Raw genomic sequence first — 21,619 nt, 5'->3', positions numbered from 1 at the left:
TAGCTAAGTTGCTTTGTACATTTAACAGCACACAAAAATAATTTAATAATACTATACTATTGTTTTATGGGTTTCTTTTTCAAGTAGATAGATCTTAAAAATATTTTCAAGTGCATACTATAAAAAGTAGTAAATTAATTTGTTCCCCAACACCTTTTGTATTATTTCTGTATAATTTCACTTAAGGGTTTGTATATATGTTTATAATTTTAAAAATAGTTCCCCTCTCCAATTTGAGATTATTTCATATCTAATTTTATCTAATTAGCATCTTTTCTAAAATTATACCTAATGTTACATTTCAGCTTGTATAGGAAATAGCTCCTAATTAGTAATATTTCTAATAGGAAATAAACAATCCAGTTAGAAACCGGTGAATTGGTATACATGGCGTGCATACCTTTAATCCCAGTATATGGAAGTGGCAAGAAGAGCAGTTGTACAAGTTTAACATATACTACACAGCAAATTAGCACATATCTCTAATATCAATCACATGGAGGCTGAGACTCGAGGATTATGAGCCTGAGGCCAGCTTGGGTTACATACTGTACCAAAAGCCAAATTAGAGGAAATTATTAGAGGGAATAGAGAGAAAGTCAAGGCTTAGCATGATTATGTCACTTAACCTGGTGTATGCATCTAATTTGTATTGACGCTGGCCTTCAGATCTGCTCTGCTGAGTACTGCAGCAAATGTTTTTCACTTTGCTGGGATTGAACTTTATGACCTTATGCATACTATGCAAGCTCTGTACTACTGACCTATACTCTGAATATTATACTTTATTGTTGTCCCTCACTCCTAAAAATTATAGTTGCTACCAAATATAGGAAACATGGAGAAGGACCCCTGGGATTCTGAAGATTCAATAACTTGTTTAGCATACATTTTTTGAGACAGAGTTTCCCTATGTGGCCTCGGCTATCCTGATCTAGTCAGGTAGACCAGGTTGGCCTCAAACTCAGATCCACTTGCCTAAGTCTCCCAAGTGTTGGGATTAAAGGCATGCACCACCACTGCTTGGCTTAGGATGCTTTATTTTAATAAAAAAGTTTTTAAAATTCAGAATGCTTTCACAGTCAATAATCTCAGAAAACTGGGATTTAGAGAGTTTGTGTGACCAGTGAGGTTAGAGCTAAAATTTGAACCTTGAAGTCACCATCCCTTTTCAACTAGATCCCCTCTGCTTTTATATACTTAATGTATTGGACTTCAACGTAAGTCCATTAAGTGTTTGTACTGGCTGGTTTTGTGTGTCAACTTGACACAAGCTGAAGTTATCACAGAGAAAGGAGCCTCCCTTGAGGAAATGCCTCCATGAGATCCAGCTGTAAGGCATTTTCTCAATTAGCGATCAGGTGGAGGACCCAGCCCATTGTGGGTGGTGCTATCCCTGGGCTGGTAGTCTTGGGTTCTATAAGAGAGCAAGCTGAGTAAGCCAGGGGAAGCAAGCCAGTAAGTAACACGCCTCCATGGCCTCTGCATCAGCTCCTGCTTCCTGACCTGCTTGGGTTTCAGTCCTGACTTCCTTTGGTGATGAACAGCAATGTGGAAGTGTAAGCTGAATAAACCCTTTCCTTCCCAACTTGCTTCTTGGTCCTGATGTTTGTGCAGGAATAGAAACCCTGACTAAGACAGTGTTTTTCTCTTAAGTGAACAGAAGAAATGTCCTGGGTTATATATTAGAAATCTGTACAGGCACATACCTAAATGTACCATCCAGTTCTTTGGAAAAGTTGAAGGTGAGGACTTGCTTAAAAATATATTGAAAATAGGAGTTGCTATGGCATTGCTGAGACCACAGGGAGAACAGCAATTCCTAAAAGAAATGTGAAGTAAATGGCACAAGTTGGAGGATCCGAAAGAAAATAATCATACTGTAGGGTTACAGGTGGATGGGGATGGGTTAATAGAACTTAGATTAGAAATCACATTATGGCCGTAGGATCTATTGAACTTTAAACAGGAAGCATTTTTCATCTTAGAAAAAGTATTTTGTGTGACAGTGTAGAAGATGCATTAGAGAAAATAAAGTGGATGTTAAAACCCTTGTTAGGATACTGTTGAGATGACGTAGATGAGCGGTAATGACAGGCCTAAATAAAGCCCGTGTGAACAGCAGGGCTGTACAGTCCAGTTAGTAAAGGCTACATTTGTCCCTCAGGCTGTATTTACCAGCTTACTTCATGGCGCCAAAACCTTGATAGGGTTTATATTGACATTTGCAGTGAAATATTTCTTGTCTTTTGAACCTGCTTTTATTAAAGTTATCTATTATTACTATACAATTGTGATTACAGTCCCTTTTATCTATAATTTTAATTATCCTTAATTTTTTTCATATTATATATTTTGATCATGTTTTCTCCCTTCCCCACATCCCACTCACCCAAGTTTATGTTCTTTCTCTTGTTTTGGTTTTTCACCTTTGCTTTGTTTTGGCTTTTACTTTTGTGTTTTTTGTATTATCTTTAGTCAAAAAATGATATATCTTAATTCTTGTTCTCAATTTACATTATCTAAGTAGTTATTAAGTAGCATGCCTTCTCTATGTTAAATTTTCTGAAACTGCTAATTTCTAACGTACCTGATGTTATTATATGCCTTTCTGCCTCTTTATTGTCCTCTTAGTGCACAATTCTTGTTTTGGTATTTCTATTATTATTATTTTTTTTTTTTTAGTTTTCCTTCTCAACTTTCTAATTAGATTTGATGTCTCAGCTGTAGTTTATTAGTCACTTGACTGTGCTTTGGTCTCTTATTTTTATAGGTCTTTCGAGGCAACAACTCCATTCTTCCTTTGCTCTCTTCCATAGTGAGCCGTGTAACACTAGCCTTTAAAACATACAGAATGTCACTGCACTCTCACAATTCCTTAATGATGTACTGTCATTGAGAGGTGTGACTACAGTTTATTGAGTATTTAGTCTTACTCTTAGTCTCTCAGGGTACATTTCAAAAAGGAAGAGAATTGATTGGTTTTGCCTTGTGTCTGTCTGGCTTTGTTGGGTCTGTTTGCACTTTGCACGTCCTACACAAGTGCTCCTCTGCTGAACCGCATACCAGCTCTGTATATTGTACCTTCAGTTCCTTCTTGAATCTGCCATATTACTCAACTCCATTCATGGTGATAGCACATTAACTTGTATTTTCTTAAGTCTACACATTGGATTCTTAGTTGTTGTTGCCAGTGAATTTTTTTCTCTTTTTTGAAATTCAATAGCTTCATAATCCTGTGAATACTTTTTTCTTTTAGTGAATTAAATTTAAGATCTTCTGAATCATTTCTGCTAAGTGTCTATTCATCTCTTTTGGTTTGCTTTTGGTTTTTTGCTTTTTGGTTTCTTGCTCTATAGCTTAGACTCACCTTGAATTCCCTTTGTAGCTTAGGCTGTCCTTGAACATCTAGTAGTCCTACTGCTTCAGCATCCTGAAGACTGGAGTTACAGGTATCAGTCCTCAATAATACTCAGCTCCATAGTTAGGGTTTCTTTTGCATTGATAAAACATCATGACCAAAGGCAACTGGGTGAGGAAAGGGTTATGGCTTACAGTAGCGTCCATCTTCAGGGGAAGTCAAGGCAGTAACTGAAGGCAGAAACAGATGCAGGAACTGAAACAGAATAAGAAGGAGTGCTGCTTACTGGCTCACTTCCTCTGGTCTGCTCAGTTCACTCTCTCATATACCCCTGGACCACTTGCTCAAGATGGCACTACCTCCAGTGGTTGGGTTGGTCCTTCCACATCAGTCATCAGTCAAGAAAGTGCCATACAGACTAGACTTGTCCTGGCAGTCTAAAGGAGGAATCATTTTCTCATTTTCTCTATTCAGGTTCTTTGTCCCAAATAACTCTAGCTTGTGTCAAGGTGACAAAACAAAACAAAAAATAACTGATGTACTAGGTTCTATCCATCCTTTTAATTTTTCAGAGTAATGTTCTTCAGTCATTGTGAGCCTTCACCAAATTTTACTGAGTTGGTGCCTGATTCTCAACTATTTGTTTCTTAAATATTAATGTCACCTCTGTTAACACATATGTAAATGTTCTTTGGAAAAAATGCTTTTCTGGCAATAAATATATAGATTGCATAGGTTTTAATGATCTGATCTTGGCCAGGGCCACATTTCATAATACACTTAAAAGTAGGTGTTTCGTTCCTCTTAAGTACAGTGTACTCAGCCTAGGTTCTGTACCCTTTATTAAGAAAACAAAAGCCAGTATAACTGGCATAGAAGCCTTTCTGCATTTCCCTTTGCAGCACTGTACCACTTATGTCTCTTTAAGTGTGGACTGCATGTTGGTAATTGTAGGGAGGACAAAATGGGGATTTAAGCTGAAGCACCCTAAGTGAGCCTTCAGGTTGCCTTTCTCCACCCTGACTTTGTGGACAGTTTTCTCCCCTAGACGTTAGTCCTTTATGCCAGCTCAAAGCATACTTTACTGAACAGAGATGTTATTGTACAGTTTTATTAGCCAGCACACAATAATATCAGGTTTTAGGTTTGTCATTTTTAACACTAGAGTAGAATACCATTAAAATAATTTGGTGTAAAGCTTGGAATAGCTAATCAGCTTATTTTAGGAACTTTCTCTGAGCTTGCATACATTTGCTTTTGAGACATAGGATTCACATGGTGGCACATGAGTCTGATTTTTGCTGCCATCTACTAAGGAGCCAAGTTTATAATTGAAATATGAAGTTTAATGTCAGTTGTTACTTCTCTGCCTCTTTTATATGTTTAGTTCTTTTGTTTAATAAAACAAAGTCTAGTGGTATTCATGCATATGGGTTTTCTGATACAAAAGTTCTTAATATTTCTCTGAATAAGAATAGAATACTGGGCTGGGTATTGGTAGTGTGCATTCTTTAATCCCAGCACTTGGAAGGCAGAGGCATGCAGATCATAGTGGGTTCGAGGCCAGACTCGTCTACAAAGTGAGTTCCAGGACTGCCAGGGATACACAGATACCCTTTCTCAAAAAATAAAAAATAAAAAAAAATAGAATACCAGAAAATACAAGTTTAAGAGGAATTATTTTAGCTATACCAGTACTTTTTAGATTATCAAAATCTCTTATTTGGTGTTTGTTAGGATATTGATGCCATGTAGAAGGGACAGCTGGTTTGTGTCTTTTCTTTATTTTAGGTCTTCTGCTAAATATGCTTTTGGAAGTAAATCTTGTTGGTGTTTCTTTTTCCCCTCTAATTCTTAAAATGTATTTGCTAGTGGGGGGAGCCACCTCAGTGGATGAGGAGGCATTTGGATAGCTTGCAGGAGTTGCATTGCACTGCAGGTGCCTTTGCTGACTGAGGTCTCTCACTCGCCCCTGTATTTGTTTTGAGATAGCATCTCACTCTTTAGTTGAGATTGCCATGGATGTCAGTATGTAGACTAGGCTGGCATACATTCTTGGCATTCCTCCTGTCTTAGTCTCTGCAGTGCTGAGATGGCAGAAATGGATCACCACACCTGGCTCATAGGGGATACTTTAAAGCAAGCTTTGTGAGCCCCACAATTCTCAAGAAATAACAATACCTACACCTCATGGAGATCACACACACACACACACACACACACACAGACACACACACACACAGACACAAACACAAACACACACACACCCTCACATGTAGTAACTGCACCAATGGTCACTGATAGTTTCCTTTGGATACTTGTTACAAATATTGCCATTTTGCTAAATTAATTTCTCTGAAAGCAATATATATTTTGAAAGAAACATCATATGAGATCTTTATCCTTATAAGATCAAAGTTTGACATATGAATGAAAACATTCAGGGGACAAAGGAAATAATCTTAGCTATACTGTGGGAGAAGCAAAATTTGAGGCCTGAGTTTCCTTCGAGATGAACTGTATCAGTTGTCTGAGTACTAACAGTAATTAGTAAATACTCACTTCAGTGAATCTGTGTGGACTCGTCAAGGAATGAATACCCTTCCCAATAACTAAGGGTTTTCTCTCCTCTTCCTTACATAATATATGAGAATTATCCTTTAGCCATCTACAGTTTCTGTAGTATTTGGGTTTTGGTATTTAGATTATCTTATTTAATAAAGACTCATTTTTCAGGTAGCTTTGTAGTGAGTTGTTAAAATAAGAAAGGACTTCTGGTCCTCCTACAAACTACACAATATACACTTGGCTGTTACTGCTGTTTTACTGGGGCTTTTGTTTGTTCTTCATTTTCTCTCTCTTTCCTCTTCCTTTTCTTAAACAAGAAAATCTAGTAGGAAGTCAAGGCCACCAAGTCTTTCTTTAGGTAACAGGGTCCATGGTGCCAATGATACCTCCAAAGAACATATTCCCAAATTCTGACAAGCTAAGCTGCCTTAGAAATTATTGGGGGTTGGGGATTTAGCTCAGTGGTAGAGCGCTTGCCTAGGAAGCACAAGGCCCTGGGTTCGGTCCCCAGCTTCAAAAAAAAAGAACCAAAAAAAAAAAAAGAAATTATTGCCAGTGGAAATTACATCATATATAATGTATCCTTGTTAGGCAGGGTGTTTTGCAAGATTCCATTGGGGAAGGGATTGAGTTGGACTTCAGAAATTGTTTCCTTATGGAGAGTTTGATACACTACAAATATTTACTACTTGCTAAGCCTGGTGATGTGTGCTTTATGATCCTCGTTTGAGAGGCTGAGGCAAGATGGTCGCAAGTTCAAGGCCCATGCTGGTTCATATCTGAAGTGTGGTCCTTAGTGTGGGTCTAATCATATACAGTTTTCCTGGAGATAGAAACATTGGATGCTGCTGCCTGCCGCACCTACAGGCACACAACCCTGCAGTGGGGCGTCTTAGGTTCACTGTCAGCTTTATAACACTATATATACCATTCTGTCTCTTACATGTTTATATCATTTTTGGGGTTGGGGATTTAGCTCAGTGGTAGAGCGCTTGCCTAGCAAATGCAAGGCCCTGGGTTCGGTCTCCAGCTCCGGAAAAAAGAAAAAAAAATGTTTATATCATTTTTATCATTTTCTTGAAAAACTGTAGTTTCTAGAACTGTGGTGACAGTTTTTGACATTTAAATCCTAAATATAGTGTTTAGTTCTTTAAATGTTAAAGAAAAAAACATTCTTATCAAGAGATGTTTTTGCCCTCTGCTAATGTCAGCTTGGCAGACAGGAAAGTTCTATGGTCGTCAATAATTCATAACTCTTGTCATAACTCTGGGGATTCGGGCCAATTTCTAATGCTCTTTATTTAGCATAGGTTATGTACTGCAAACACAAACACAGAAGTCTCAGGTTCATTCACTAAGCTGTCTACTTACTCCACACACTACAGTTTTTCTCCCACTGGAATCTGGGGAAAGAAACCGACTTCAAATGTGAAAGTAAAAGCTTTTGGAGCAGGATTATTAAATTTCTTCACTAAAATGCTAGACTTCTTCAAGTAATAAAAGGGACCTTTTTCATAGACTTTTAGTCAGTCATATGGCAGTTAAGTATTCTAGCAACCTTTTACTTCCACATATTATAAAACTAAAATTCAAAGTGATGGTAAGCAAAATATTTTTGAAATATGGCAAACCTCCTACCCTACCCCCAGGCAAAGCCTTGATTATTTTTTAACAATTTTATTTTCAAGGTTGGACTTTGGAATTAATTAGATGGGATTTTTGTCAGCTTGCCAAATACTTTAAACTTCTAAATAAATTAATTTAAACTTTTAATTTATGATTATTTTTGTTTTATTAATTGAACTAGTCACTTTTAAAGCTTAAACTAATTTAGGTGGTTAGCTGAAATACAGACCATACTTTTTTCAGTTTGTAGGCATTAAGAAAAATGTATTTAAGAAAAAGTAAAGTTTAAACAAAGACAAGTAAAGGTACACATTTGGATGTAATTTAAGCCTCATTTTGATGACTGTTGGCTTAGTGATTATAGATTCTGTTCCAGTATTGTTTTCAATAATAGTGTTACTATAGCAACAAATATAAATGCTGCTTTAAAGGAGGAAAACAAAAACCTTTCTACTGATTGTATCTTACATGGAAAAAAAAAACTTTTAACTTTCATAGTTTATTCTGGATTTGCAAGAATGTTTTTCCTGAAGAAGTAGTCTGAGGATCCTGTTACAAATATTTTTTGGCCTTCCTAATCTCATTATTTGTTTCTTATATAGATTGAATGCTGCAATTAATTTAAAAGCCAAAGATATGGGATGGTATCTGCTGCCCTGCTTCTGAGCTATATTATTTTCTATTTTTCTAAGACAGGCCTTAATTTGCGTGAATTGTATTTTTATTCTTAAAACAGAGAAAGAGAACAGGGAATTATATGCATGAATTTGTATGAGTGGCTGCTCATCTGACCAGATTTTGCATTCTTTTTTTTTTTTTTGAAATAGGGTTTCTTGCTGAACTTGGGGGCTAACAGATTTGACTAAGCTAGCTGGCTAATATGGCCTAGAGTTCATCCTTTCTCTTCTTCCTCAGCCTAGGTTTACTGCGATGCCTACCTCCTCTCCCCCTTCCTTTCTCCAAGGCTTTTTTTTCCATTTTAAATCTTTTTATTTATTCTTCTCTTATATATTACATCCCGACCACAGTTTCCCCTCCTCTCTCCTTCCCTCAGATTCACCTCAGAATAGAGCGGACCTCCCCAGGATATCAACCAAATATGAGAGATCCAAACTTGGGCTCTTATGTTTGCAAAGCAAGCACATTTCCAACTGAGCCATCCCTCTAGGGTCTTAAAGTGATGATTACAGCATACATATTTGTCCAAGGGCTTGAGTATTATCAGCATAATCAATATGTGAGGAATTTTTTTTTTATTTTCTTTTTTCTTTTTTTTTTTTTTTATTAACTTGAGTATTTCTTATATACATTTCGAGTGTTATTCCCTTTCCCGGTTTCCGGGCAAGCATCCCCCTCCCCCCTCCCCTTCCTTATGGGTGTTCCCCTCCCAACCCTCCCCCCATTGCCGCCCTCCCCCCATAGACTAGTTCACTGGGGGTTCAGTCTTAGCAGGACCCAGGGCTTCCCCTTCCACTGGTGTTCTTACTAGGATATTCATTGCTACCTATGGGGTCAGAGTCCAGGGTCAGTCCATGTATAGTCTTTAGGTAGTGGCTTAGTCCCTGGAAGCTCTGGTTGCTTGGCATTGTTGTACTTTTGGGGTCTCGAGCCCCTTCAAGCTCTTCCAGTTCTTTCTCTGATTCCTTCAACAGGGGACCTATTCTCAGTTCAGTGGTTTGCTGCTGGCATTCGCCTCTGTATTTGCTGTATTCTGGCTGTGTCTCTCAGGAGTGATCTACATCCGGCTCCTGTCGGTCTGCACTTCTTTGCTTCATCCATCTTGTCTAATTGGGTGGCTGTATATGTATGGGCCACATGTGGGGCAGGCTCTGAATGGGTGTTCCTTCAGTCTCTGTTTTAATCTTTGCCTCTCCCTTCCCTGCCAAGGGTATTCTTTTTCCTCATTTAAAGAAGGAGTGAAGCATTCACATTTTGATCATCCGTCTTGAGTTTCGTTTGTTCTAGGGATCTAGGGTAGTTCAAGCATTTGGGCTAATAGCCACTTATCAATGAGTGCATACCATGTATCTCTTTCTGTGATTGGGTTAGCTCACTCAGGATGATATTTTCCAGTTCCAGCCATTTGCCTACGAATTTCATAAACTCGTTGTTTTTGATAGCTGAGTAATATTCCATTGTGTAGATGTACCACATTTTCTGTATCCATTCCTCTGTTGAAGGGCATCTGGGTTCTTTCCATTTTCTGGCTATTATAAATAAGGCTGCGATGAACATAGTGGAGCACGTGTCTCTTTTATATGTTGAGGCATCTTTTGGGGTGAGGAAATTTTTAAAGTATATCCACTAAGTCATTCCATTGCAGGTATCATAATAATCAACACAGAAAAATCATTTTAATCTCTTCATCAACAGTTAATGAAGGTTTTCTATATAGTGTATTGACTCTCAACTTTCTTTATGCTGCGACCCAACCTGTTAATGCATGTCCACATGTTGTAGTGACCTTTAACCAAAAAATCATTTTTTTTTCTTTTTTTCGGAGCTGGGGACTGAACCCAGGGCCTTGCGGTTGCTAGGCAAGTGCTCTACCACTGAGCCAAATCCCCAACCCCCAAAAAATCATTTTTTTGCTACTTTATAACTGTCCTTTTGCTACTGTTATGAATTGTAATGTAACTACTTTTGGAGATACAGGCTTGCCAAAGGGTTTCAAGGCACAGGTTGAGAACCACTGACATAATCTTAAGTTCTGTGCCTCCATCAAAACCAGTGGTTTGTATTTTGTATAAAGTGATGTCTATACAAAGATAGCAAGGGAGAAATGTAGATTTCACTTAAGTCTAACGTGTTCCCATGTTTGTGAAAAGCTCCATGTATACACATGAAGGAATATATACCATATTATTCACAGTTGTCTCCAGGTTATATAGTTAGATATTAGTATTACTTTGATTAATTTGAAAAGAGAAATTATCATATTCATTAGAAAAAATATGAAGTTTCTGGTTTGTTTTTGAATTTTGGCTTGAACACATGGACTGTGTTCATAAGGCTCCAAATTTTATTAATGGTAGAAATCAAAGTTATGCAAGCTTTTCCTGTGACTTACTGGTATTTCAGGTGGCTATGAATCAAAAGGGACAGTATTGCTTGAATAGAGACTGTATTGCCACCATTACCTGACCTTAATTAGGTAATCATGTTTCATTTTGATAAAATAAATCTAGAATCAAGGAATGAAAATGGCAAAATAGTATATGTCAGCTTTAGTATGAGCATGAACTAGTCTTTCACAAGTTGGGGATTTTAGCCTTGGCTTTTATGTTTTCTTTCATTAAAATCACTTACACTGAGCCTGTAGAGAGATGGCACTGGCTGTTCTAAGGGACCTGGGTTCGATTCTAAGCAGCCACCCACATGGTGGCTCAAAACCATGGATAATTCCAGTTCCAGGTAATCCATGTTCTAGCCTTTGTGGGTACTAGGTACACACATGGTATACATACATGCACACAGGTAAAACACCCAAATGCATAAAGTAAAAATAAATGAATCTTTGTTTAGGAAAAGAAAGCTCAAAACAGTTAAAAGTGTAAAAAAAAAAAGAAAGACCTTAGGCTGTTTCTTGCCCAGAATCCTTTGAGGGATTATAGTTTTAACTTAAAAAGTAGACCTAGGAAACAGAGGCGACAAGCCTCATGAAACCAAGCATTTTCTGTAGTGTGATATAATAATAATTACTGGATAAGAGTTGAGATATTCAGTTGCTTGTCCCAGCTCGTCCCTTGTGTAATTGGAAAAGTCAGTTGCCTGGTCCTCAATTTCTCCTAATTTCAAGTCAGCAAGTTTGGATTTGAAATTATAGGATGCTAAGGACTAACCCAATAAAACTCCCTATCTTGGGCCTTTTTACTGTGTTTGTACACACACATTTCTGGAAAATCTTCTCTATAGTAAACAAGTGATGTTTGTATTGGGTTGTGATTGAGAAAGACATCCTCAATTGACATGGTGTTTAATTTTTTTAAAACTTAGGTGTTTCCATTTATTCTGCTATTCTTGTAATATCTTGTTATACCTGTGAGTAAGTAGTATCCATCCATATTTAACTTGTGTTCATAGCCAGAGGTCTCAGTGGTTATCAGAGTTAACTCCAGATCCAGTGGCGTAAGAGTTCTCTTGGTCCCTGGAGTAGCTAGCTTTGTCAGAGAAATGAACTGATAGTAATTTTGGTTACAGTTATCACTTACTGCCAGGCAGAAGTAAAATATCTGTATCTGTTCAGTTGTGCTTCGGGTAGTCATGGGAGTCGTGTTAGATGAGTTTATAAAGACAGGCCTCTCTTTGCCTGCTAGCCCTGATAACAACAGCTCTAGAGATTGAGCAAGTGATGAGAAGCTTGTTTAGTGGGATCCAGCCCAGCAACTAAGATTTGAATGGAAGATTACTACACCAGACAGTAGCCTTTCATAGCATCTCTCTATTCTACCAGGAAATTTTCTTGAAATCCTCTCGATGTATGGTCTTTTAAAAGCTTGCTCATTTCAGCAAAGGAAGTATAGCATATACTGCATGGTTACAGCTATAGCTTTACAAGTCGGTTTTATTTCCTTTTTGGAAGGAAGTAACTATTTCAAGTGTTTGCTACAGTAGCTAAGGGTATTCATAGGAGTTAGATACCACATTATATGGAATTAGGGTCTGTGTTTGCTCTTGTACAGGAAAAGACTTAGGGCTTTATGAAATGAATCTCTCATTTTTGAGTTATTTAACAGATATTTGATTCCCTTTTGTGGATCAAATTTCTAAGTATGGCTATACACACACACACACACACACACACACACACACACACACACACACACACACTCATGTATGGTTTTTAACAGCTTGTGGCTGTTTGCTTATTAGAATAGGATTTCTTTCTTTTTCTACTGCCAAGTGCTGGGTTTATAGGCCTGCCCACCATTTGGGGTTGGTATGTTTTTGAGGCAGGGTCACACACTGAAATTGCCCAGGTAGGCCTTGAACTTATGATCCTTCTGCCTCAGCCTAAGCAGTGGCTGGGATTACAGGTTTGTGCCACATTGCCTGGCTACATTTTTTTATTAGCAAAAGTATCATATTCATGACATTCATATTAAATTCTTACCCATGTCTCTTTTCTACCATGCTCTCATAGTCATAATTACAGAGCAGACTTTTAGTATTTAAACATCCTTTTTTAATGTTCAAAGATAAGTTTTACGAGTGGAGGGGTGGCTCAGCAGTTAAAAGCACATATTGCCCTGTAACAGAGTTAGATTCCATAGTCCACACAGTTCACAAATTACCTGTAACTCCTACTCTGGGAGAATCCAATGCCTGAGGGCACTGTACTTTGTGCACATGCACACTTAAAAATAAAAATAACTCATAAAAAAACAGACTTAAGTTTGGCAAAAATCACTTGGTGGGTAAAGATGCATGCTGCAAACCTAATTGAGCCGAGTTTTGAGCCACAGGTAGAGGGAGAGAATGGTTCCTGCAAGTTATCTGACCTACACGTGCATGCTATGGGGCGTGTTGAGGTTTACATGTACACACATACAACAGCAATAAACAATCAACTTAGGTATCATTTCTCAAACCTCTTATAATTAGTTGAAAATAATTATCAGTTCAAATTTGACTGTGTAGATAGCCAGATGGTGATATAGACCTGTAATCCTAGCACTTTGTAGATGGAGACAGGAAGATCAAGAGTTCAAGGTCATCCTTTGCTCCATAGCATTTGGAGGCCAGCCTGAGTTGACATGAAATTTTGATGCGAGGTCTGTTTTCTAGGTAACTTATAGTATACATTGGAAATGGGAAAAACAGTCCATTTATACTTTTAACTGTCTAGAACTATGAAGATCTGTTCCAGAGGGGGAAAATAATTATGATTTCACTTCTACCAAACAGGATACCATACTTGCAGAACTTCTTCAGATACATAAGGAGCACATTGTAGGATATCATGAACATGATTCTCTTTTGGACCATAAAGAAGAAGAAGAGCTGACTGAAGAAGAAAGAAAAGCAGCTTGGGCCGAATATGAAGCAGAAAAGAAGGTATTTCGTTCAAAATGCCTTTTCCCTGAAGATAGATGTTAGGGTAAAGGGAGAAGCTTAACAGGAATGACTATAATTTAAGTGCATCCTCTACATGGGCACCTGCCACAGTGAACTTTGTTATTGTAATCATAAAGATCTGCTAATAACTAAAAGTACTTTTGGAACTAGGTATGGTCTCTGTGGTCCCAGCTACTTGAAAGACAGACAGGGAGATAATTCGTGCTCGACATTTGGAGACTGATCTGATTAACAAACTAGGAACAAACACAATTTTTGCTTTCTGTTTTTATGTTTGCCATTGGGCAGCCATGAAGGATGAGAGGTATCATATTTGAAGGAAGACATATTAAAATAATTGTTCGTCCGTATAGGTTCCCTAGTTAGTAATCTCAATTTAAGGGGTTTGGCTGTACTCACTAGTCGAATAGGAGGAAGAAGATTGTAGGTTATACTTAAAGGAAAAATACTCTTTTTTTTTTTTTTTGCTTAGCCCTTGCTGAATTAAAAGCCATTTAATGCCAAGCTCCACCAGCAACTTTTTTTTAAAATAATCCATATCTGTTTTAAATATTAGCCCACTTGAGCAGAAATTTGCCTGAGCATAGAAACCTTATCCTAGTATTTGAATCCTTTGCAAACCCCTAACTCACTGTACCAAACCCCTTTAATGTTAATATGATGTTAGAGTCTCATCAGAATTCACTGATTTCCTCAGTGTGGGGAATTTCTAGAAAAAAAAGAATACACCTTTAGGGTTACACCTTTCCATGTAGTAAGATCTCGGTTTCAGGTAAAAAGGGTGTTTCTTCGTGTGTGGAAGAGTGTTAATAATTTCCTAGATCTGAGATTGTTTATTAAACCAGTAGGTGATTTAGAACTTCACAGTTTTAATCACATGTGAAAGTGCATATTTTTTTTGTGTGTGTGTGTTTTTTAGGGATTGACCATGCGTTTCAACATACCTACTGGGACCAATTTACCCCCTGTCACTTTCACCTCTCAAACTCCTTATATTCCTTTCAATTTGGGAGCCCTGTCTGCAATGAGTAATCAGCAGCTGGAGGTGAGCTCTAAGGGACAAAGGTGGTTGGACATGAAGTAAAGGCAGTTCCAGCTGCCTGGCTGCGGGTTCCCAATGTAGGAATAGCACATTCCCTAAAAGATTACCCAGGATAAATCAAGACATTTTCCTTTTATTTGTTGACCTTTTGGAGGTTTTGCAGAGCACAAAGGAATCAATCCTTGAATTAATACAGTTTGAGTGATTTTAATTAAGGACTAATAAGGCAGCTGAATGGCTGGGGACATAACATTTTGGCCACTTATAAAATACCTGGAGAAAGAAATGCACTTGCTTAGTGTTTGCAAGTAGCTTAAATACATCTGTGAGTCTACTTGCAAGATAGAGGTGCCCTTAGGTCTGTGCTACTGTCCTTTGCAATGAAGTGTGTGATTTAAAGGTAGAATAAAGTGGGAATTAAATAGGAAAGATTAGACTATGTTATCAGTGGGTTGATAATTTAATTGAATTTGTGGTTTCATTTTTTATAATTTGCTCATGGATTTATTTAAATTAATTGCTTCAGTAAATCCCTAATTTGTATCTTCCTAAGAAGTCTCTTTTGCACATTGAGTTTTACTTCATTTATAGGTTGCTTAGGTTGCAAATCAAGTGCTATAAAGTGGCAAGAGGAATGATCTGTACACTTGAAGGCTATGCCGTCCTTCTTCCCCATGTACCTTATTCCTTATATCCTTCTAGGATCTTATTAATCAAGGAAGAGAAAAAGTAGTAGAAGCAACGAACAGTGTGACATCAGTGAGGATTCAGCCTCTCGAAGACATCATTTCCACTGTAGTAAGCAAATGACAGTTGTCTCCTTTCGACCTCCAGTCGGTGTGCATCTCACGTCCTTTGTTTTAACTTCTGCTCACTTTTCTACTTTCTGTGGGAAAATCATATAATCCTTATGACTTGATTCAAAATTGTTAAGTACCAGTAACTTTTGTAACAGCCTCACGCTGTCATTTATCCATTTTGCATAGATGATGACATAAAAGAGAATGGATAAATTACAAGAGTCGAGTCATCAAGCATTGTAACGTTGTTTGTATAAACACATTTTTAATGTTATCGGTTCCTCAAATTCAAATAATTTTTCCAGAGGAAGCCAACCCATATACACCAATGAACAGCTTAGTACCCTGTTCTCCTAACATTGGCTTCTTTAGAAATGAATAAAGGAAGAAGGAAATGGGGTTGAAAAATCCTGGACATATTAAGCACCTTAATGATTTCCCCTCAGTTGTACAGTTAGTAATAAGGAATAAATAGAAATGTCTTTCTTGCAGTGGAAAGAAAACATGAATCTCTCTGAGGCCCAAGTCCAAGCACTAGCATTAAGTAGACAAGCCAGCCAGGAGCTTGACGTGAAACGAAGAGAAGCAATTTACAACGATGTATTGACAAAACAACAAATGGTGAGAACTGTCTCTACGCTCTGTTGGATTTTCTTCTGTATGTATGAGTTGGTATGAGTGCAATAGCCATACAGGACGAATGGTCGTAGATTATTCTCAAGTTTTGCTAAAAACTAGTAGTGTTAAGAGAGATTTGGCTGAAAGAGTGTCGCCACAATCTGTTCTCTCTGATGTTTTTATAGGTTGTATTTCCTTATAATTTTATTTTTTTATCTCTTCTGGACATGTAGAACTTTCTCAAGACTTTTGCTTCTTCTGTCACATTCTAATATCTTCTAAAAGTACATATGTCAGTGTATTTATTTGGAGACTATGGTGTCCTGAATAATGTATAAGATGCCTACATCTTCTGAACACTGCCCTATTCTATGATCCTTGGTCATCTTTCCCAGCACAATCTTGACACGGGGTGTCAGTGGCGTGATTTACTAGGAAGCACTGTAGAATCAGTGTGCCTTTAAATTGTCTTAGGGAATTTGAGACCTTTAGGTAGGAATTATTCCTATTAAAATGCTTTTCCCCTTGCTGTTCATCACTAAAATATTTGTCTGTCACCATGTGAAATATTCAAGAGAATGACAAAGAAAGGAGAGTTGACAAAAAGTGCTGTAACTAATACTTGAGACTAATCACAGTGCAGGACAGATTACTATGGCAACTAACCTATATGCTGCCTGCAATACAATAGTCAAGTCATTAAGAGAATTTAGTACTAAATGGTGTTACTAACTGGTTTCTACAGTAATGGTCCTGTGAATGCCATCAAATTAGTAATGGTGATAACAATAATGTGTTTTCCTTTTGGTATGGTACTCCCTTAGCAAATTGATTTTAACCCAGAACTTGATACTTGCCTCTTTGGGGCGGGACATACCACTTGTATATATACAGCTCCCTTTTCTCTCTCCAGTTAATCAGCTGTGTTCAGCGAATACTCATGAACAGACGGCTTCAGCAGCAGTATACTCAGCAGCAACAGCAACAATTGACTTATCAGCAAGCAACACTGAGTCACCTCATGATGCCAAAGCCTCCAAATTTAATCATGACTCCTTCCAACTACCAGCAGATTGATATGAGAGGAATGTATCAGTCAGTGGCTGGTGGTATGCAGCCACCACCCTTACAGCGTGCACCACCCCCAATGAGAAGCAAAAATCCAGGACCTTCCCCAGGGAAATCAATGTGATTTTGCACTAAAACTTTAAAGGATTATTAAAATCATAGAAAGATCTTTTATTTTTTTAGGAATCAATGACTTAACAGAACTCAACTGTATAAATAGTTTGGACCCCTTAAATGCCAATCTTCCATATTAGTTTAAATTTTTTTTAAATAGGGCATACCATTTCTCTCTGACATTTGTCAGTGATGTTGCCTACAATCTTCTTACACACATTGAGTACAGAAGATATTTCAAATTGTTTTCAGTGAAAACAAATCCTTCCATAACAGTAACAGTTCCACAGATTTCCTCTCTAAATTTTTATGCCTGCTTTTAGCAACCATGAAATTGTCATAAAATTAATGAATTTAGAAATTAATAAAGATTTATATATTCGCTCTTTACATATAAAAACACACAGCTGAGTTCTTAGAGTTGATTCCTCAAGTTATAAAATACTTTTGTACTAATTCCATTTCTTGATTAGAGTGATTGAAATGGTCTTAATATTCTTTTGACTGAAGTTTGAAACTGGGCTCCTGCTTAAATATTGTCTCTGTGATTAAAAGCGTGTGCAATATTCTTAAATACTACTACTAATCTAAAGGTGAGGAGCCTTGTATCTTAGCATTGTAGAAACAGCCTTAAGTACAGTCTAAGACGAGAAAATTCCTTTTCTTATTTAGTCTTCCTGCCATTTTTTATTTTCAGTTGTATGTGATTTCAGGGTTGTGAATTATCCTCTGCATATGAGTTTCCTGTCTCCTGGCACTAATGGAAGTCCGATCCATCAGCCAAGGAGCCAGTGCTGGTGCTTCATCCTGTTGCTGGCAGTGGGATGCAAACTAAGAAAACCAAGTTAGAGCGCTTGAAAAGCTTCGCGCTGAAATTGTGGTTTTAGGCTCACACCCTGTTTTATAAACAACATCAAAATGGCAGAACCTTTGCTGACTTTGAAGTTCACATGAGGAATGTGCTTTCCTAGTCTCCAGTACTGTCAGTATTGTGAAATAATTCCTCTTAACGATAAGGATCACTGGCTTCTATGCTCCTCTTTTCACTCATCACACTTTCCCTCTTTCAAGCTCCTTTACAGTTTAGTAAATTGTTTTCAAGTTTGATCCCCCACCCCATTTTGATCTCTGAGTTGGTTTCCTTTCTTTTCTTTTCTTTTCTTTTTTTGGAGCTGGGGACTGAACCCAGGGCCTTGAGCTTGCTAGGCAAGCGCTCTACCACTGAGCTAAATCCCCAACCCCTGTTTCCTTTCTTTTCATTCCTCTTCCTCCTCTTCCTCTTCCTCTTGGATAAAGTTATTAATTCACCTAATACTCTTTTATTTCTGTTTTGTTTTGTTTTGGTTTGGTTTGGTTTTTTTTTTAACTAGAAAAATCAGTGTATTTCTTTTTCTAGATCCAAGTTTTTGAAAAATAACCTATAATTTCATTCATGTTCAATTTGATCATTTTAAGTGTCTTCAGTAAGAAGATTGTGTTTGACTATGGGTCAACTCATGACGATAGCATTTTTGAAATAAGTAGTAGAAACAGCTAAAGAAAAGCTGGGTGGAGTATTTGTTCTAGGCCTCACTGGACGTGATTGATATTGAATTGAACATGAACTTAAAATGGTTTTAGTTGTTTGGATAATAAAAGATTTCCATCTTTATCTTGTAAGAACTGGTGGTTAAAATATCCACACGCACCAGGTTTGTGATGAAGAATAAGTGAGGTGTGGCGGCTGTACCTTCCCATGATCAAACACACTAATGAACTCTGCGTATTTGGATACTGTGCCAGCCATGTAATAAAGCTTATTTAATTGGGGGTGGGGGGCAGATGTGCATTTCCTTTGGAAGAAGTGAAAGAAGCAAGACTTGTGAGATAAGTATTTGAAAGCAGTATGCTCTGGCCAACTGTTACCAGAATACGTTCAAGCTGATGTACTAGACATGGGAACTTTTACATGCTCTAATTATTTACTCAAAGACATAGATATGACAATTTTAGGCAACATTATAGTCCATTTTCATAATGGATGAAACTATAACTTGAAAAAATAGTAATTAGAAGGACTCATTGGAAATCAGAGCATTTGAAATAGATCTTGGACCACTTGCATACACTCTTCTCACTTGATATGTTAGCAACATAATATATGTACTTTGAGTATAACATCAAGTTTTAACAAATAAAGACAAAAAAAGTCACATAAGATACTAAAAGCTCATTTTTATATTTGTTTTAGATGTTTTAAATAGTTGCAATGGCTTAAATGACGATTTAAAATGTTGCTTGTAATACAGTTTTGCCTGCTAAATTCTCCACATTTTGTAACCTGTTTTATTTCTTTGGGTGTAAAGCGTTTGGCCTAGAATTGTGATATTGTACATGTTTTGTCCCGGTTGTATAGTAATGTTTCAGTCCATCATCCAGCTTTGGCTGCTGAAATCATACAGCTGTGAAGACTTGCCTTTATTTCTGTTAGACTGCTTTTTGGTTCTGTATTGAGTATCTTAAGTACTGTAGAAAAGATGTCACTTCTTCCTTTAAGGCTGTTTTGTAATATATATAAGGACTGGAATTGTGTTTTTAAAGAAAAGCATTCAAGTATGACAATATACTATCTGTGTTTTCACCATTCAAAGTGCTGTTTAGTAGTTGAAACTTAAACTATTTAATGTCATTTAATAAAGTGACCAAAATGTGTTGTGCTCTTTATTGCATTTTCACAGCTTTGAAAAATCTGTGCACATATTGTTTCATAGGACCTGTATAGCTTTTGATGTCCTGTTTAATGGTGGTTCTTTTGCACATTTAGTTGTTTTACTATTTGGGAGGTCAAGAAGTTTGGTTTTGGAATCTGTTATATACTAAATTCTGTAAAAGGAGATCTCTAACCTCAAAAAGAATTTAACATACCAGGAAGCCTTGTGTGTGTTGTTTCAGTTTTGGTTGTCTCTGTGTAAATCCAGCATCATTCCCTGTTTCTCCACAGCTGTGCCTTTCATATAAGTCAAACCTTCTCTTAGGTGATCACTGCCCAGAAGCCCTAGCAGAAGCATGGAAACCATAGTGCCTGACCTTTAAAGAAATCAAAACAGTTTTTAAGACTTCCTGAGCATTGCCCACCCCAACCCCCCTTTTTATAAACTCAGTATTTTTCAGACAAAACTTTAAAAGCAATTAATCATTTGTCCTAGTAACCAGGATTTCCTCAGAAGGAAGATACCACATGTTTGTCATTCTTCAAGTAAAATACGTTATTTCAGTTATATTCAGGTCATTACCAGTCCACCATCACCAGACTCAATCTCAAGTGACTTTTGACAGTCTTTAAAGTCAAATCTATCCTTAGAGAAGTAAATCCACCATTCCCCTTCCTCCCCCACTCCTGAAGTCTGTAACTGAGCCAATCCCAGAAGACTTATCGGGTTACAGAAATGCTTTCACCAGCAAACACACACACACACACACACACACACACACACACACACACACACACACACACGGGTGTGATTTTAAAATTCTATGCTTAATATCTGCCAAGTAATTAAAGTCAGTATCACTAGCGTTGGATCTAAGCATGCAGGAGTATCTCACTGCAAGAGTGCATCCTCCGCATATGCACTGCCATAAATACACTCAGGATATATATTCCTCTCTGGAGTTATCTGACACCAGAGTCCTCAGTGAAGGGAATCACTCTTACTGACCAGTTCGTACATTCCTTTGTCAAGGAAGAGAGCACAAAAATGAAAGAGTAGGAAAACAACCTTAATTTTCAAGGTACATCACAATTTTACAGTAAGGCAATGCTTTACATTTTCCTGTGCAGTGTGTGCCTTGCTATCCTTTCCTGGCAGAGGAACCAGGAGAGGGCAGGAGTTAGGTTGTCATCTTGAGGGATCAGATGACTACTAAGACCTTTACCTGGTCTGGTGTGCCCAGCTCTACCCCTATAGTCCTGATTAAATAGGTGTTGGCTTTCAACAACGGTGGGAGAGATGGCTTATCAGATGGAGAGATGATGGGCTTTGTTTCAGGGATGTGAGGAGAAAGTGTAGTACTGAAAGAAAGGGAACAAAGGTCAGGACGAATGGAGAAAGACGCACAGGTAAATTAAAGGTCTTGAGGTAATGAGTAATTTAATACATCGGATAACTAGGGTTTGTTCAAAGTAGCGGGTAAATACGATGAAGATTTAGGGTGGGATAATTTGAAAGGGTTAGAATACGATGTGCAGAAAGATTGGAGACTACAAGACAGATAATGAGTCCTGGTATTCAGTGACCAGACTACAGATAATTTGAAGGACAAAGGGAACCCAGCATTAAGGGGTTGTATAGGATAGAGACTTAA

General features: G+C 37.6%; 1 protein-coding gene across 44 annotated transcripts in view; it reads left to right on the top strand.

The window, feature by feature from the left end:
- Nucleotides 1–20,185, top strand: part of Atrx (ATRX, chromatin remodeler) — a 146,334-nt gene extending 126,149 nt beyond the window's left edge. For 43 of the 44 annotated variants that reach the window (NM_001105757.2, XM_087599093.1, XM_087599092.1 and 40 more), the window contains 5 exons: nucleotides 13,463–13,612; nucleotides 14,553–14,678; nucleotides 15,378–15,473; nucleotides 15,968–16,096; nucleotides 17,007–20,185. In NM_001105757.2, the coding sequence (NP_001099227.2) occupies nucleotides 13,463–13,612; nucleotides 14,553–14,678; nucleotides 15,378–15,473; nucleotides 15,968–16,096; nucleotides 17,007–17,285 (780 nt within the window). In that variant the 3' untranslated portion in view covers nucleotides 17,286–20,185. The remainder of the gene's footprint in view (nucleotides 1–13,462; nucleotides 13,613–14,552; nucleotides 14,679–15,377; nucleotides 15,474–15,967; nucleotides 16,097–17,006) is intronic. The other variant, XM_087599097.1, reaches the window with a different exon arrangement.
- The last annotated feature ends 1,434 nt before the right edge of the window (nucleotides 20,186–21,619 follow it).

Source organism: Rattus norvegicus, chromosome X (assembly GCF_021556685.1).
Source record: "Rattus norvegicus strain SHRSP/BbbUtx chromosome X, alternate assembly SHRSP_T2T, whole genome shotgun sequence".
NCBI lineage: Eukaryota > Metazoa > Chordata > Mammalia > Rodentia > Muridae > Rattus > Rattus norvegicus.
This window is presented reverse-complemented; position numbering and strand designations above follow the sequence as displayed.